Consider the following 15,979-nt stretch of genomic DNA (forward strand, 5'->3'; position numbering starts at 1 on the left):
GTAGGTGGTGTTGGTGGTGGTGGTGCGGTTGTGCAAAGAAGTCTGGAGGGTGGAGAAGAGGTGGGGGAGTGCAAACCAAAAAAGCAACTGAGGAGGAAAGGCCTGCCTCACCTGAGGCTGTTTTGCGGGAACAAAGAAGATGGGGCTAAAAGAATCTTTTCTCAGCAACAGTTTTGATTTTTTCCCCTCCCCCAGTGAAATGTGTTTTTTGAAAAACACCGAGGGGGAAAAAAAAATCTTGTTTAAGTGCTTCTTCCTGAGTCAGTCCACTCTCAGGAAAGGAAAATCCAAATGCTCAAATATTCTATTTTTGTGCCCAGAGGCTCCAGGCCGTGTGCACAGACTCTTCCTTACTCTAAAGGAAAGGAAGTTGGGCGTGAGGCCTGCCTGTCACAGAGGCCGGAATGGAGGGAAGCGGCATTGCTCTAAAGCTGCCTCTCTACGCAGTCAACTTTTGAAGGAATCGGAACACAGCACAGGCTGCCTTGGAACTGGCCTGAGCGTGGAGTTGGTATAAAAAAAAAAAAAAAAAGTGCTTCTCTGATTATTCTTTAGGCAAACAATTGTAGAACTCTACTTTAATTGAAAGTTTAAACAGCTGCATTATTATTCGGCTGCGTCTCATCATTAAGCTTTTACTGCCATCACCTGCCTCTCGGCTACCGCATAGATAAGGACAGGCGCCTGATGAAGTGTCACGTTTGATGTGTGGGCCAAGCAAAAGTCCTAGGTCAGTAATAAAAATTATAAAACAGTAGTTACCTCAGTAAAGAAGGCCTCTCTCTGTCCATTTTTCATATATTTTGTACACCAATTCACAGGTTTATTGTTTCTCCCCTATTTTGCCATATGGGATGCAGCGCACCCTGCCTCTCCGTGGGGTGTGGCCCTGTTCCTTCTCCACTATGCAGAGATGGCCTTTTGTGAGCATGAGATCTGTTGAGAGGGGCTGTGGGCTTGTGAGATTCTATTCCTGCCTTCTCAACTCTCTGTCATGAGAATCAGAACTTTAAAAAGAGTCTTCTGTTTCTAAAGGGTTTCCTGAGAAGCTGGTGGCTGAAGATGAGGGAAGGAAGCTGAAAAGTTCTAATTAAAAGGAGAGAAAGATTTCTTTGCTTCTACTAGCTTATTAATATATCAGGATAGCCACGACCCTGACACAGGCCAATTTTCTCTAAAACACAGATCTGATCGTGGAAATACTCCTGCTCCTAAAGCTTCAATGACATTCTAGGGCCCTTAAGCTAATGCCCAGGCATCCACTTTAGTATTTACAAGATTTCTTCATGGGTAGGTCCCTATAACTGTGCCTGAGACAATCCCCACCCTTCCCCACCACACCTACAATGCTTAGCATAGTTCCCTCGGTTCCCACCACCACTGTATTAGCTTACAGAATCTCTTTCAGACTCTCAAATATCTGCTGCCTCTCTTCCCCAATTTTCTAACACACTTTTCCCTAACTATTCCGAATTCACCATTTATATTCTTCCATTCAACATTTCTGCTTTTCTTCACCACCCTCACTATAAAGGTTTCTCTCTTCTTGGGGCTCACACAAACCTCCTACTTCATCATTATGTGTTCACTCATCTGTCTCACCTGTGGGCAGCCCTAAATTGTCTTTTCCATGGTTGGCTGGTTCTGTATTTGTTGAATAAAGGTGGCACTATCACAGAACCAGGCCCCATGGTCCTTCCCAGATTTGCATTTGCCATGCTTATTTTATTCATTCATTTATATAAATTTATTTTTTCTTATGTCTACTTGTTTTTCCTTTTTTATTTTAAATTTCATTATTTTGTTCTCCCTTATATATACACACGTGTTTATATGATATATACAGATATTTAAACATATATTTATTTATTTCTGTTTTGCCATATTTGTTTTACTTGAGTGCCTGCTGAGATGGGAAGGGCAGAAAATGAGTGGTAGTTGGGTCACTCTGAACTCCCTCACTTCTCCCTCTCCCATCTCAACTTTTCCAAGATGCCGCCCAAGATCTGTGTGTGCAATATCCCCATTCAGGGCCCTTGGGGAAACTCCTTGTCTGTCTGTGTCAGATTTAGTAATTTATCCTATTTTTATTAATTTGAAGATTAAATCACTAGTAGTCATAATTACTTCAAATGATTTATATTTATGCCTCTCTCCTACACTTTTATGAAGAATAGGAAGCAAATCTTCTTTAATCAATCTTTTTAATACCTGATATTGCAGTACTCAATCTGTAAGCATCTCATGAATAAACATAGGATGACTTACAATCTAATTCTTCCCTAGAAATAGAATTTATTACAGCACTATTGTGGAAATGCTTGCTAGATATATTTGGTGATGTGACAACTGGACTAAATTTCTTAAAATCAGCTGTGGTTCCAGGATGGGCTTGGAAACTGCAGGCCAGAGCTCTGTGGGTGCTGCAGTCCTGGTTGGTTGGCAGACGCAGGAAGCCCGCAGCTTGGGAAAAATGTTGTTCCAGGGTGCCCTCTAGTGATCCAAAGCACCACTAGGTCAGGAACCAGGGCTCTAGAACTTGAGCAGGAAGCAGAATCATGGAACGAGCCTGATAAAATTGAAATGCCAGGATGCCAAGCCATCAGGGAGACTAATGCTTTGAATAGCATTCTCAAGGATCTGATCACAGTCCTCAGATCACTTTGTGAAATACCCTCTAGATGAAGCCCATCACCCAAATTCAATCTTTTGCTCCTGGGGATGGGTCCACTGACTTGCTGCTGACTACTCAGGTGTGAACCTGAGTGAGAAAAAAAGAGAGAATTACAGAGATTGCCTGGCCCTCTGGTAGAGAGCACAGCCTAGGACACACAAGAATAGCCAGCAGCGTTTTCAATTGCACCATTGAGAAAATATTTGAGGAAGGATTGATCGTGCCACCTTCTCTTGTGTCTATTCTCCAATCTAGTGGAGGGCAGCCCTTTTTCTCTTTTTGTGCCCTTCCTAGGCATGGGCACTAGGCTTCAACTGTGTACACACTCCATGGCCCATCATACTGTTTACATATATTATTTCTGGAAGTCCCTGGAATCATTATAAGCAGAGTATTCCTGGTGTCACACAACCAGGAAAGGGTGGCCGGACAATGAGTTCAAACATTGGCAACAGCTAGAATTTGCTTTTGTGTGTTCTATACTTATATGAGCTAGTTAAGTAAGCTCACTAGAAATACAAACAAAGCAACAACCACATCCTTTTGTCTATTGTAAAAATAGCTAATTTATGCTCATAAACCCAATAGACAGTGTCCATCCATGACAAAAGAAATTGCATCTCTGAATCCCCACTGTTACATTTCTTCTTGATAATTTCGACTGAAGGCTGCCATTTTATTTAAGGGCTATTAGCACATAAAATGTTTGTTGAGCCTTGCAAAGTGATCAAATACTCTTATGTGCAGTCCAGCACTTATGTACTTTGTCATGGACTAGTATCACCTAATGAATTTAGTTAAATGGTAAAAACCACATATTGAGTGTCTACTATGTTTCTGGACAATGTATTGGGTCAGAGAAATGTAAAAGTAAGGTAAGGCTGAGTGCCTACCTATCCTGTGGGGATCAGAACCTAGAGGGGATGTTATCTTTGATTCAATATGATAAATATCCTACCAGAAATATGAGCTAGGATAGCACAGGCCAATTCTCCTTGGAACCAGTTAAATACAGAAATTCTAGCATAGAAATACAAGTTTCAGGAGTACAATTTCCCACCTACATAAATAAATATACCGTACCACACCACCTCCACATTTCTGGTTACTGTTCCTCTCTATCCAATCAACCCTTCTGCCCATTCCTCCTACTCCCCTAAGATTCTATAATTGATGAACATTAGAATTTTCATGAGGAGTAGATAAAATCACATCATTCATTTTCAAATTATCTTGGACAAAGGAGTTATCAGATCTCCCCTCACAGATAACAATGTTTTCCTCTGAACCTTCCCTCCCCCTACCCCATTTCTATATTTTTAAAACAAAACATGGTTGACCCGATGTCATCTGATTTCAGTCCTGCTCATGTGCTTGTCTGGAAAATTTTAAGCATAAGTTCACAGAGACTTAAATGAGAAAGCTCATTTAAAAGCCGTCTGAAATGGGGAAACAAATTACATGAACAACACAGCCCACTCTTTTCCTCTTCGTTTCCTTCTCCCCTCCCGGACTGCAGTGTGATAAATGACAAGGTGAAGTGAGTCATGAGGTCGAAAACAGCACTGCCGAATGGCTCTGTCTTTACCTTGCCGCTTTGATGACATTTATCTTGCTTCACTGCAGCACTAAAATGTGGCCCAAACAGCAGGAGGGCCCTGTGCATGTAATGATGGCCTTGGTAAAGCCTTTCATTGTGTGTATTTGGGTGGAACTTGAGCTTGTAATTGGCGAATGCACACATTGTCTGGTTTCAGTGCCTCTCCTTAGAAAGCTTATTTGTTCCTGGTGCTGGGCAGATTTCCTTCCTTGCAGGTATATCTGTGACCACCTTATGAAGGTCTCCTCAGGAGTGTTACTTCAGGATGGTAGCCATCTTAAGGGGGTGGGGGATGGCCCAGCTACAAAGTGTCCTATTAAGTCACTGTTCTACCCCACTCAAGTCAGGGGCTCCGATAGGCTTCCTGCCTTCTGGCTGGAAAGGAAGTGATGGTGGTGATCGTCCACTGGGAGGAAGAGATGGGAGGCGGGCTTTTTTTCTTCTTCTTTAATCCTGGAATTTGCAAAAGGAAGACTACAAATACCAAACAATCCTTCTACACCTGGCAGCGGGGCAATGTTTGTGGGGAAAAGGAAATCCTTCCCTTGGTTTATATAACTTGCTGGGGTCGAGGCACCTACAATCAAGTAATTGCAGCTTGACTGTCCTTTGCTGAGGTAGAAAGACTATATCCTTTAAAGTCAGACTAGGCTTATGTTCTACCTTGATTGCTTGCTGGCTGTTTGACTCTTGAGAATTACAAAACACTTCAAAATGCCAGTGCCTACTGTGTGTGTGTGTGTGTGTGTGTGTGTCAGGCTCTGAGTGCCAGGCACGAGGAAAGTAAAAATAGAGAAGTCACTGCCCCAACCCTGAAATTTTTCATAATCTGTGGGGAAGACAGACACATGAACTATTACAACACAATGTGATATGTGCATTACAAAACTCTGGAAGAGTTGCCATGAAAGTAAAAGGAAGGAGAGTGTGTATTTTTTAGATGGGGAAGAAGGTCAGAGTTGATGAGGTGATGGCTAGGGAAGGCCTCATAAATCAGGAGCTTGAATAGAATTTTGAAGGCAAGGAGAGGGTGAGTGAACCCTGGGACAACATTTAAAGCAGTGGCAACGAAATGAGGACAAGACTGAGAAGGAAAGAAGGTAGGAGGTAGGAGACTAAGAGGAAGGAGGAGAGTTATCTAGAATGGCTTCAAATGCTGAGAGGCCAGTAAGTTCTGATAAGTTCCCCTTCCCCCACCATGGAGCAAAGGGAAATCACTGGTGACAGTAACAGGAACAGTTTCAGAGGCATTTCGGGGAATATCCCAGTGGGAAGTGAAGGAGAGCAACATATATACACGTTTGTAATCTCAGAGGACTTGGCTGTGAGGAGGAGGTGAAGAGGGTATTGGCTCCAGAGGGGTGAAGGAAGAAGTTAGTTGCTTTTGTTTATGACTGAAACTTGGGCATAGTTCTATACTCCTGGGAAGGGGGCAGTGGAGAGAGAGGAGTTAATTCAAGGGAGAGAGATGGGATTAAATGGGGTTAATACCTACCTTGTAGAGTTCTTCTGAGGATTAAAGGAAATCCCCTAGGTGAAGGGTTTTGTAAAGAGATGCGTAAAAGTGAAGTATGATTATCCTACTATTGAAATAAAACCTCCATGCATCACAGGGCATTTGAACCCACTTATCGCTTGGCTGCTAAGATAGGCAAATCTCCCTTTCCATAACTTTTTTGTACTGTTGCTCTCCTATTTCCTCTTGCCATTGCATTAGACCTTACAGCCTAAGAATGAATAGAGCCCTCCTTGACAGTTCTTCCTGCCAAACAACACAACTCACCAGTTCCCTTGGATCACAACAGGAAGCTGGGGGTGATAAGTGATTAAGGGAGGGGACAAGAGCTTCCTCATTTTTGTTAGAAGGTGGGACTCACACCCAGACCTCTTGGAATCTTGTTTTGTCAACTCATTAGCTTTTCATCAGATAATTCTGGAGCCACATGGGCTAAGAAGTACACTGTCTTCTCACCACACCTGTGACCCTTTGCCATCTCTTTTCAGGAAATGCAAATGCCTCTAGGGCAGACATTTTTATCGGTTTTTTGTTTGTTGCTACATCCCCAGTAACTGTGGCAGTGTGTGCCACCTGGATGGTGTTTAATAAATATGTGTTAGTGAATGAACTCACCAATTAATTCATCCTTTCATTGATTCCATCGAAAGGAGGATATATCATGGGGTCAACCACCAAGCTCATTCTAGATAAACAGATAAGTAATTCTTGCTATTGTTCTTTACATGTATATTCTGTGCCAGCATTTTACATAGGTTAGTCTGTGTAATCACACTCATTTTACATATGGGAAAAAGACTCAGAAAGAAGTCACTTGGTTGAGGATACATGGCTGGAAAGAGTTGAAGCTGGAATTCCTGAGAGCTGCCATTCATTGAGTACGGCTTCCTTTAATTATCACAGCCATCACTGGAGTGGGGTATTATTATGCTTTTTTTAAAAGATTTATTTTATTTATGCATAAAATAACTGGGGTACAGGCCAGAGTTGTGGGGGGAGGGTGAGAGGATTCACCAGAGACAGAGTGGAGACCTGAATAGGTACTAAAATACATTACTGAGGGGAGCAGCAGGCAAGACAGGAGAGACCTGCTGTGCCATGTGGGTTAGCTTCCTGGCTGGGGATTGAACTAATGCCTTAGTGACTGGCGATAGCTTGATAGCACTGAGACTTTAACAGCTGCACCACCAGGGAGACCCTTGTTATAGCTGCTTTATAGAAGAAGAAACAGAGGCTCAGGGAGGTAAAAATAATTTTCTCAAGGTCACAATGAATAAGCAGCTAAGCCAGGAATCACGCATAGGTACATCTGATTCCAAAGCCCAAAAATCTTTTCACTTTGCTATGCTATCATCAGAACCAGCCACAATGCTCACAGCTTAGATGCTGAGCTAGATAAACAGATAAAATCCACTTGGGTGATGAGATTAGTGAGCTAATACAGGTTTCTACAAAGTTCTTTGGGGGTACATACGAAGGGGAAGAATTTGTTCTCTCTGGGGAAGGTGGGGGTTGGAAAAGCTTCAAAAATTACCAGAATGCTCAAGAATTTGTAAGTTGGTTCCATAATGATGGTTTAAGGTGGGAAACAGGCTCCTGCATCAAATAGTGGTGGTTAGTTTGGGGGACAATGGCAACCATTGCCCAGGTCACCACTGCTTTCTAATTGGTCTATCTGATGCCAGGAATTTACCTCGAATATCTGTTGCTGCCTGCTAAGTAATGGTAACATGTTAGAACATTATTTCATTAAAATCATATTTGCATGTAGAAGTGTGTATGTGTGTGTGTGAAGACTAAATAATCACAGTATTAATTTTACACAATTAACTTTAAGTTTAAATAAATCAATACATTTTCAAGTTATGGTTGTACAGAATAGGGTAGTAACTTCTAATGATGTGTTAGCATCTCTTCCTGCTCTTGTCTCTTAAATGCTGAAGGTTATTTTCTTTATATTCTCTCCTTCAGGGCATTCATCTCTTTTCTAGGCTTGAATTACTGTAAAATTCCTATAAAATTAAGGTTAAAACTACAGGCAAAGCACTGCTTTAACATGCATCATACAATACCTTCTTTGTCTGCTCTCAGAGTATTTGTGAGGGAAGGCACAGTAGGCTGCCGGATACCATTGTCAGGGCTCTGGCATCAGGCAATTAGGAGACTTCTAAACTGCTCCGTTTCTTAGCTATATGGCCTTGGGCAAGTTCCTTAACCTCCTTCAGCCTATATTCCTGCTCTATAAAAGAGTGGCAATAATGGCATCCTAGTAATAGGACTATTGTGTGAACCAATGAAATAATGCAAAAGCACTTAGTGACTGGTTTGTTATAAGTTAACAATAAGTGCTGTTGTAATGATAATTATTACTCTCATCATTGGCAGGAAGAAAGAATCTGGGTGACACCGATTTGAAACATGAAGTATTTGGCAAATATGAAATACTATTATTATTATTGTATATATTGTTGAAGTGTTAAATTCAAATGGCTCTGTTGAAAGAGAAGTGAACAGGAAATCAGAATAGCCAGATTCTAACTTCTACCACTAATCTGCAGTGTGACCTTGGGCCAATCTCTCAAACTTTTGCTTTTGCCTATAAATAAAGCAGTTAAAATAGACTATCTTCCTTATTCACCCCCAGCTCTGAAATTCTTTAATTCCATGAGCATTAGAACAAATAAGTTAGGCAGCATATCTGACACAGTTCTTCCAATAGAGTAGGTCAATAGGTCCTACATACATCAGTGACCCAAGTTCATCCCTGAATCTGATAAATGTTAACCCCTGGTGCAACAATCAGAAAGAGCGTCTAAGCAAATTCAGAGAAAAGGTAAACTGCTCCTACATACGTCACAAATATTAGAGAACCTCGGTGTGGAGAAGATAACGTATCTATAATGGTAATTCTCAACTGGTCAGATAATTAATATGACAATGCCCAGAAGCTGAATGCTTAGCAGGGAATTGGGTGCAAGAACCCTTAATATTTTTTGGATTCATGTCTCAGGAATGTGCTGGTAGCTCTCTTGTACTGCAAAGCTCCTGTTTCCTACCTGCCTCATATAGAATAACTACTACGTACTAAATGCGGTTGTCAACTCTGGGCCACTAAGACCCAGTTTCTGTTCTCAAGGAGTCCACAAGCTATTGGATAAAGCATTTTTAACTGTGGGGGATTCATATATGTGTTAAGCATAGTCCTGTGTGGTAATACGTTGTTTGACTCTTCTTCTATGAAAACATATCTGTTTGTGTATTCAGCACTGACTTGCTTCTCCACCCTCAGCCCTCCAGCAGCTTCTGGATGTTAAATATTATCTCTTCATGTGAGTTGTACCAGAAGGAAGAGTCATCTGTTCCTCTTTTACTTCCTAATGAGCCCTCAAACTGGTTTGCCGAGCAGCTATCGATTCTTTTTTCTTCCCTGAGGACTGGTCAATTCATTTTCAGCAGCTTGGTTTTATTCTCCAAGAGGGCTCACATTTTATTCTTCCTGTCCTCTTTCCTGCCCCCCCTCCTTCCGCCCATAAGACAAAACAACCTGAAACTGTAACAAAAATTAGACCGTATGCTGTGTGGTGGCAGCACTTTGATGGATAGGTTAAATATTTCTTTTGCTACTATAGCAACTACTATAAATGCCTTGTCGCTTACCTCTATGCTCTTTGGAAATGTGAAAGTTATTTTGCATATGAGTGCTTAAAATCACCTCTATTACCTAAGATACTTTCATCTCCCTCCAGAATTCTTCTTAAAGGGGCTTTTTCTATTTTCTTCTGATATTGTGATAAATGCAGAATATAGTATTGTCAGGTGATTTCTCTAAATCACAGATTTTCATATTTTCTGAGAATGACAAGCCTATTATGACTATCATAATAGAAAAAATTCCCATAAAAATAATTAATGGAAAATAAAAGACTTGAAAATAAAACAAAGACTTGTTGCTTAAAGATACTCTCAATTATCTGAAAAATTCACACCAGAGAACTGAGTGCTCATTCAACAACTCTTTAGATAAACATGTCTTAAATGCCCCAAAGTGTTGTATTGTGCAAAGTATTGCAAATATCATGAGGATTAAGAAATGGTTGCTATTTTCAAGGAGTTCCGTTAAAAATTGCTGGCCTTATAGCTTGTATAAATAGCTAATGATTTACAAAACATTTCCACATGTGACAATTCAGCCTCAGAGTAATCAGTCCTGGTTTCACATTTTCTAAAGTTCAGATTTCTTGTTGCTCAATGTTATTAGCAACCAGAGTATTCATTTTGATGATGGTAATGTTAATATTTCTTCATTGTTCTTGCTTTGCCTTTATGTGCCTAGTGACAAAGAGTTTACAAAATGTCTCATTTGAAAGAATTGTTTTTTCATCTTTCACCTTCTAGTCCTTGTTCCTCTTAGGCCCAAAAGACTTTTCTAATTCCATGTGAATGCTCTTTAAGAAAACAGTGACCTCTACTACATACAGGTGGTAGCACACTGCTTCTTAGATTCCTTTCCTACCAAAGCCTGTAGGCCATAATCTCAGTTCATTCCTATTTCATTGTTGCTATTTTTCCTTTATTCCATTCCTGATCATTCCTCCCAAATCATTTGCTATCTTGGACTTTTATTTCCTTCAAAAAATTGAAATAATTTAGAAACTTGGGGGTTACCCTGCACAATGCTTTCACTTTATGGAGGAGGAAAAGCAGTCCACAGCCTCAGGTGTCAATACCATTGCCACAAGAATAGGTGGTAGAGCCTGTCTTGACTCTGAGAGGCTGCAATCTGTCACAAGATGTCCTCTAAAAACTTCATGCTGTCTTCAAGAGCTACCTGTCAAATAAAATATTCTTCCTAGGATAACACCTATTTCTCTTATACTTCCAATATACAAATATTTGGTTACGGTTGCAACAGTTTTATAATATTTTACAGACTACACGGTTTTTAGTTTTTTCCCAGAGTATACCTAATCACCTAGGAATTATGTGGTCATAGAATCAGTTAATGAGTACCCACAACTTGCCAGGTATAATGCAGGCATCAGAAATATGGAATGGTTTTGGCCTGACCAGAAATAATTAGAAATAATCTTCAGATTTGTGACGTATCATTCAACTTTGGATTACTAGTAACATATGGTTTTCCTGTTAATGGTCCTATAAGTGTGAGAAAATTAGTAACAAGAATAGAACTCTAGTACTGTGCGGAATGCAGACATAAAAACCCTTGCATTTACGTTTTCTCACATGCAGAGGCCCCAAAGCACAGCTCTTTAGATGCTGCCAAGTGTGGTTTTAAGTCTCCTAATTAGGCTGCAAAAATGCTAGTAGCAAAGTTAATTTCGGGTAGGTGATCTCTTTTTACCACCTCCCTGGAGGCCCGGGTAGGAAGAGGCTCGGGCGCCCCGGGATCCGCGCACCTTGCTCAGGCACCCCCGCTTAAGCACGGCGCCCGCGCGGTCGGGGTCGCCGCAGCCAGCCCCGCCGGCCGCGCCTCCAGACGCCCGGGGTCGGCTCTTCCGCTCTCCCCGGAGGGCTGGGGCGGGGCCGGCGCGTCCGGCTCTTCCTGCGGCGGTAGGACCACCCCGCTCTCGTGACTGCTGGGGCCATGGCGGCGGTACTTCGGGCTCGGTGTTTCCCTCGGGCGTGGCTCTGCAGGTGCGAAATCCTAAGTGCAGGGCGGCCCTGACTTTGGCTGAGCCCCAAAAGTCAGCCTCAGGCTCGGCCGAGTAACCCACCCTTTTTCCCTGTTGCAGGAAAGCCCTGCAGGGCTGCAATCGGCACTACCGCGCCGCACTCTGCACCCAGTTGAAGCAGCCCCTGGCCATTGAGGAGGTCGCCCCTCGTCCTGTCCAGCCTCACGAGGTAGGGGGGCTGGCCTATCCCTGGGAATCCTCGACACCCCCCTCTTTCCCGAGGCGCCACACGGATCGCAGGCTTCCTCTCGGAATTGAGTTCCCGAGCGCTCCCCTAGGCGGCGACAGGATCTGGGAGCACAAAGGTTGTCCTGGGTCACAAAGGCCCTTTCAGACTTCACCAAAAGGCCAAAAGTGCTAAAGAAAGATGGCTCCCCCCAAACACTGAAATGTAGGCCTCTGTCTGAAGGCCCTAGAGCTGTTGCCTTAGAAACAGATTTCTGATGTGCACATGATTTTGCATGAATCCACTGCAAGTTATTGATTTAATGCAGATAAATGGACCCCATCCTTTACTTCCCCCTCGTGTCAGCATCTAATTATCCGCCCTCTCTCCTCCCCCAAAACAGTCTGGTAATGCCTGTATTTCCATATGAATATGCCTTGTAACCTTTTCTGGTGTGTTGCAGTGATTTGGGATGGGATTAGATTACGGTTGTGGGTACCTCCACTGATATGTGGAGGTCCCTTTGACCTTGTCTGTTGACCACCCTGGTGGTCGACAAAATGTCATCTGGTGTGGAGGGGGAGAACCTTGAGGAGGGGAAGCAGTCAGTAAATCTCAGGCCTGGGGACTTATGGGGAGAGGGAGAATGGAGAACTTCGGTCACTTAGTCTGCTTTCTGGGATTCAGGTGCTGACATTCATAGTTGCGTCAAGGAGAGTGACTTGACATATGTGTACTTTCCACATCAGCAACTCATGTGTCATGCACACAATGTGTGGCCTCCTTTGTTCTGTTATTTGCCCAGACACTGCCTTGTTAGTTCATGATACCTGGGACTATATGCAATTACCCACTGTTAAATCCCTGTAGTCTGAAGTAATGCCTGGCATGTGACCGATGCTTAAAAGGTTGTTGGATGTGTGCATTTTGTCCATAAAATGTCTTCTTACCAATATGACCACCTCTGTACTAAATTGACAGTTTAAATAGAACAAATAACTAAGTGTCATGGATTCTGTCTCTCAATCTTCATTTCCTCCTGTGTTCTAAGCCCTGTTGAGATGGGTTAGTCTAACATAGTTCTCTAATGTCAACCTGCATCAGAATCACCCATAGCTCATTAAAACAGAGGGCTGGGCTTTGTCCCTGGAGTTTTTAATTAGGTAGGTAGGGCTTGAGAATTTGAATTCCTAACAAGTTCCCAGGTGACACTGAAACTGGTGGTCTGGTGACCATACTTTAAGAACCACTTTACTTACAAGATCTGAGAGAAAATGCTGATTACCCTGCTAAAGGTCTGCCTCACCTCTAGCACTGTCATAAAACACCACCATTAGGGATCTTGGACTATTTGCTAGGATTTCTGCTTCCCAAAACAGTTGATCTTTGTGACCTTTCTGCTGAAAATCTTTTAACGACTGCCCATTGTTCCTACTATAAAGACCAAGATCCTCAGTAAAGCCTATAAAACCCTGGATGCTGTGGGCTGGGCTCTCCAATACCACCTCTTTCTCCTCTTTGTGCTTTAGGCTCACTGAATTTTCTTTTGTTCCTGCCACAGGGCCTTTGCATTTGTCATTGCCTTTGTCTTGGCATTGCTTTTATGCCAGGCTTTCGTCCTCCCTCTCTAACTTGAATAATTAGCTCTTAACTGTTTGTAGTTCAAGTGTTACTTTCTCAGGGATCTTTCCTCACTTTCCTAAAAGGTCAAATGCCTACCTTATGTGCAATCATAACACCACATCTTCAACAATTTTTATAGGAGTTATACTTTAATACATAAATGCTTATAATTATTTGCTTAACATCTGGCTTAGTTCTGTGACCCAATAACCTTGTCCAGTTTACCTCTTTTTTTTTTTGAAGACTTATTTTATTTATACAAGAGCCGGGGTATAGGCCAGATGTGCAGGAGGGTGAGAAGACTCACCAGAGACAGAGCAGGGAACAGAACAGGCAGAATGACCCAAGTACACTGCTAAGGGAAGCAGCAGGCGAGACAGGAGAGGTCTGCCCCGCCATGTGGGTTGCTCTGCGACTGGAGGGGATCGAACTGGCACTGCAGAGGCTGCGCCAGCTTCACAGAGCTGCGCTCAACGGCCTGCGTCACCAGGGAGGCCCCCGGTTTACCTCTTGATTGTGCAAGGCTTTTAGTTCAGTACTTGGTGTATAGTAGGCATTCAGTAAATATTCAATTAAATAATTGACTGAGCTTTGTCTCCATGCTCCTTTTCTTTGTTGCTTTATTTCCTTTGCAGGTCAGAGTTGGTGTCCATTTCTGTGGAGTTAACTTTGCTGATATTTTAGTGTGCCGTGGTCAGTATCAGGAAAAGCCCCATCTTCCCTTTACACCCGGTGAGTATAAAGGGGCCAACTTAACTGTTTTAGAAAAAGTCAATAGAGAGGATTTTCTGAACCAAGCACTTTCTCTCAGACCTTACCCTGATATGTTGCTTGCCATCGGTGATGCCTCAGATATGTCTAACTCATGAATAATTAACATCACTAGATTGTGAACTCTATGAGGGAGAGTTTTTGACTCTCCCTATGACTGTCTGAGCAATGTACCTGGTTCATAGTAGGTGCTCAATAAATACTTAAAAGATGGATGAGTGAACAAATGAATTTTTGCATGTCACTATGTTGACCAGAATTCTGCTTTTCAGAATTGTCATTGGCCCTAGTCATGCCCTTCTGTCCTTGATAGTGCCTTGATTTTGTGTTTTCACTGAAGGGTCATAAACATCTATTTGCAGCTAGAAATCCCAGTCCTCACAAACGCATTTCTAAAGAAAGTCTGTATCAAAGGATCAGAAAGAAGAAAAAGAGTTTATAATTTTCTTAGCAGCCCACTGTCTGGTTTATATCATGCTCAGTCTGATTATGTTTAGATCCTGGATATGTGGACAAGTGAGTGGTTATTGGTTTTGAAACTTTATTTAAAGGAATGTAAGTATAGCTTAGTGTACATATATTATATGCATATTTTATACAGATAGATACTATTAAGGATACAGTGATTGCAAAATAGTTGTTGTGTTTTGCCCTGTGGGTATTTGGTTATATCTCAGCAGTTGGAACCATTTCGCTTGGTTTGTATTTGCTGAAATGCTGAATAGAGGGGAAGATGTCATACTCAATTGAGCTATTCCTCTGGCAGCTTAAGTCAGAAATGTATAATCATTAAATTCAGAGATTTTGGGTGGTGGGAGAAGAATGGGCAGACAATACCAATTCTTCCATTGAGTCAAGTACTGTAAATAAATAGAATTCATGTCCTTGACTGCTTCATGGTCCAAAAGAGGACATATGAAAACAGATAAATACGATATGACCATTGTAACTGGAGGGCTGTAGGAACGCAAAGCCTCAGGGATCAGGGTCAAAAGTATCTGTATACCTGTGAGTCCTTGCCCCTTCTTGAAATTTACATTTGTGTCACAGTAAGAGTGGGACTGCCAGAGCATTTTGGGTTGTGATCCTAAAATCCTAAGTTCATTTTCTTTTTTTAAGATTTTTTACTTATGCATACAAGAACTGGGGTGTAGGCCAGAGGTGCAGAGTGGTGAGAGGATTCACCAGAGACAAAGTGGGGAGCAAGAACAGGAAGATTTCATTGAAATACACTGCTGAGGAGAGCAGTGGGTGAGACAGGAGAGGTCTGCTGTGTCATGTGGGTCACCTCCCTGGCTGGGGATCAAACTCGTGCTACAGTGGCTGCTGATAGCTTCATAGTGCTGAGATGTAACCCCTTGTGCCACCAGGGAGGCCTCTAAGTTCATTTTCCTATACTCTGGGTACAATGTCCTTCCTTTCCCTCTTCCTTGGCCTGGGGAAACAAACTCTCTGAGCTCCAGAAAGTTGGTAAGATGCTGGTGGTCAGTGTCCCCATTTCTGTGGTACTGGGCTTTGCAGATAACCTAATCTTTAAACAATTTGCTTTAGGAATGGAGTTTTCTGGGACAGTATTGGAGACAGGCACAGATGTCAGCACAGTGAAAGAGGTAAAGCAGTGGAAATCTCGGGAATTGTGCTGTTTGTGTGGCTATGAGAACTATGCTAAGCTCCTTTGTAGCCAAAATGTCTGGCTCCTCCTGGGCAAAGGGAAATGAGATGGGGAGGAAGAAACTTATTCTGAATAGGGGGAAGGAAGCTAGTGGAAGTTCCTGATTTCATTAAACTTTTTATGACTAATAAAAGGCAGCACCTCGGTCTTTCGTTACTGAGAAAATAGAGAGTTCTCAAATTTCAGACTCATGAAAGAAATTAACTGGGGGAGTCTAATTCACATCAACTATTTCCTTTCTCTATCCTATCATTGTCCAAAATG

At 42.3% G+C, this 15,979-nt stretch overlaps 1 protein-coding gene across 1 annotated transcript in view; it reads left to right on the plus strand.

Annotated features, from left to right (window-relative positions):
• Positions 1–11,395: 11,395 nt before the first annotated feature.
• LOC311181616 (quinone oxidoreductase-like protein 2) overlaps positions 11,396–15,979 on the plus strand; it is a gene marked incomplete at its 5' end in the record, with an annotated part of 29,168 nt that continues 24,584 nt past the window's right edge. The window contains 4 exons of the mRNA XM_084250062.1: positions 11,396–11,445; positions 11,544–11,652; positions 13,908–14,004; positions 15,595–15,653. Coding sequence (XP_084106188.1) covers positions 11,396–11,445; positions 11,544–11,652; positions 13,908–14,004; positions 15,595–15,653 — 315 coding nt within the window. The remainder of the gene's footprint in view (positions 11,446–11,543; positions 11,653–13,907; positions 14,005–15,594; positions 15,654–15,979) is intronic.

The sequence above is a fragment of the Talpa europaea genome (assembly GCF_964194135.1).
Source record: "Talpa europaea genome assembly, chromosome: 12".
NCBI classification, from domain to species: Eukaryota; Metazoa; Chordata; class Mammalia; order Eulipotyphla; family Talpidae; genus Talpa; species Talpa europaea.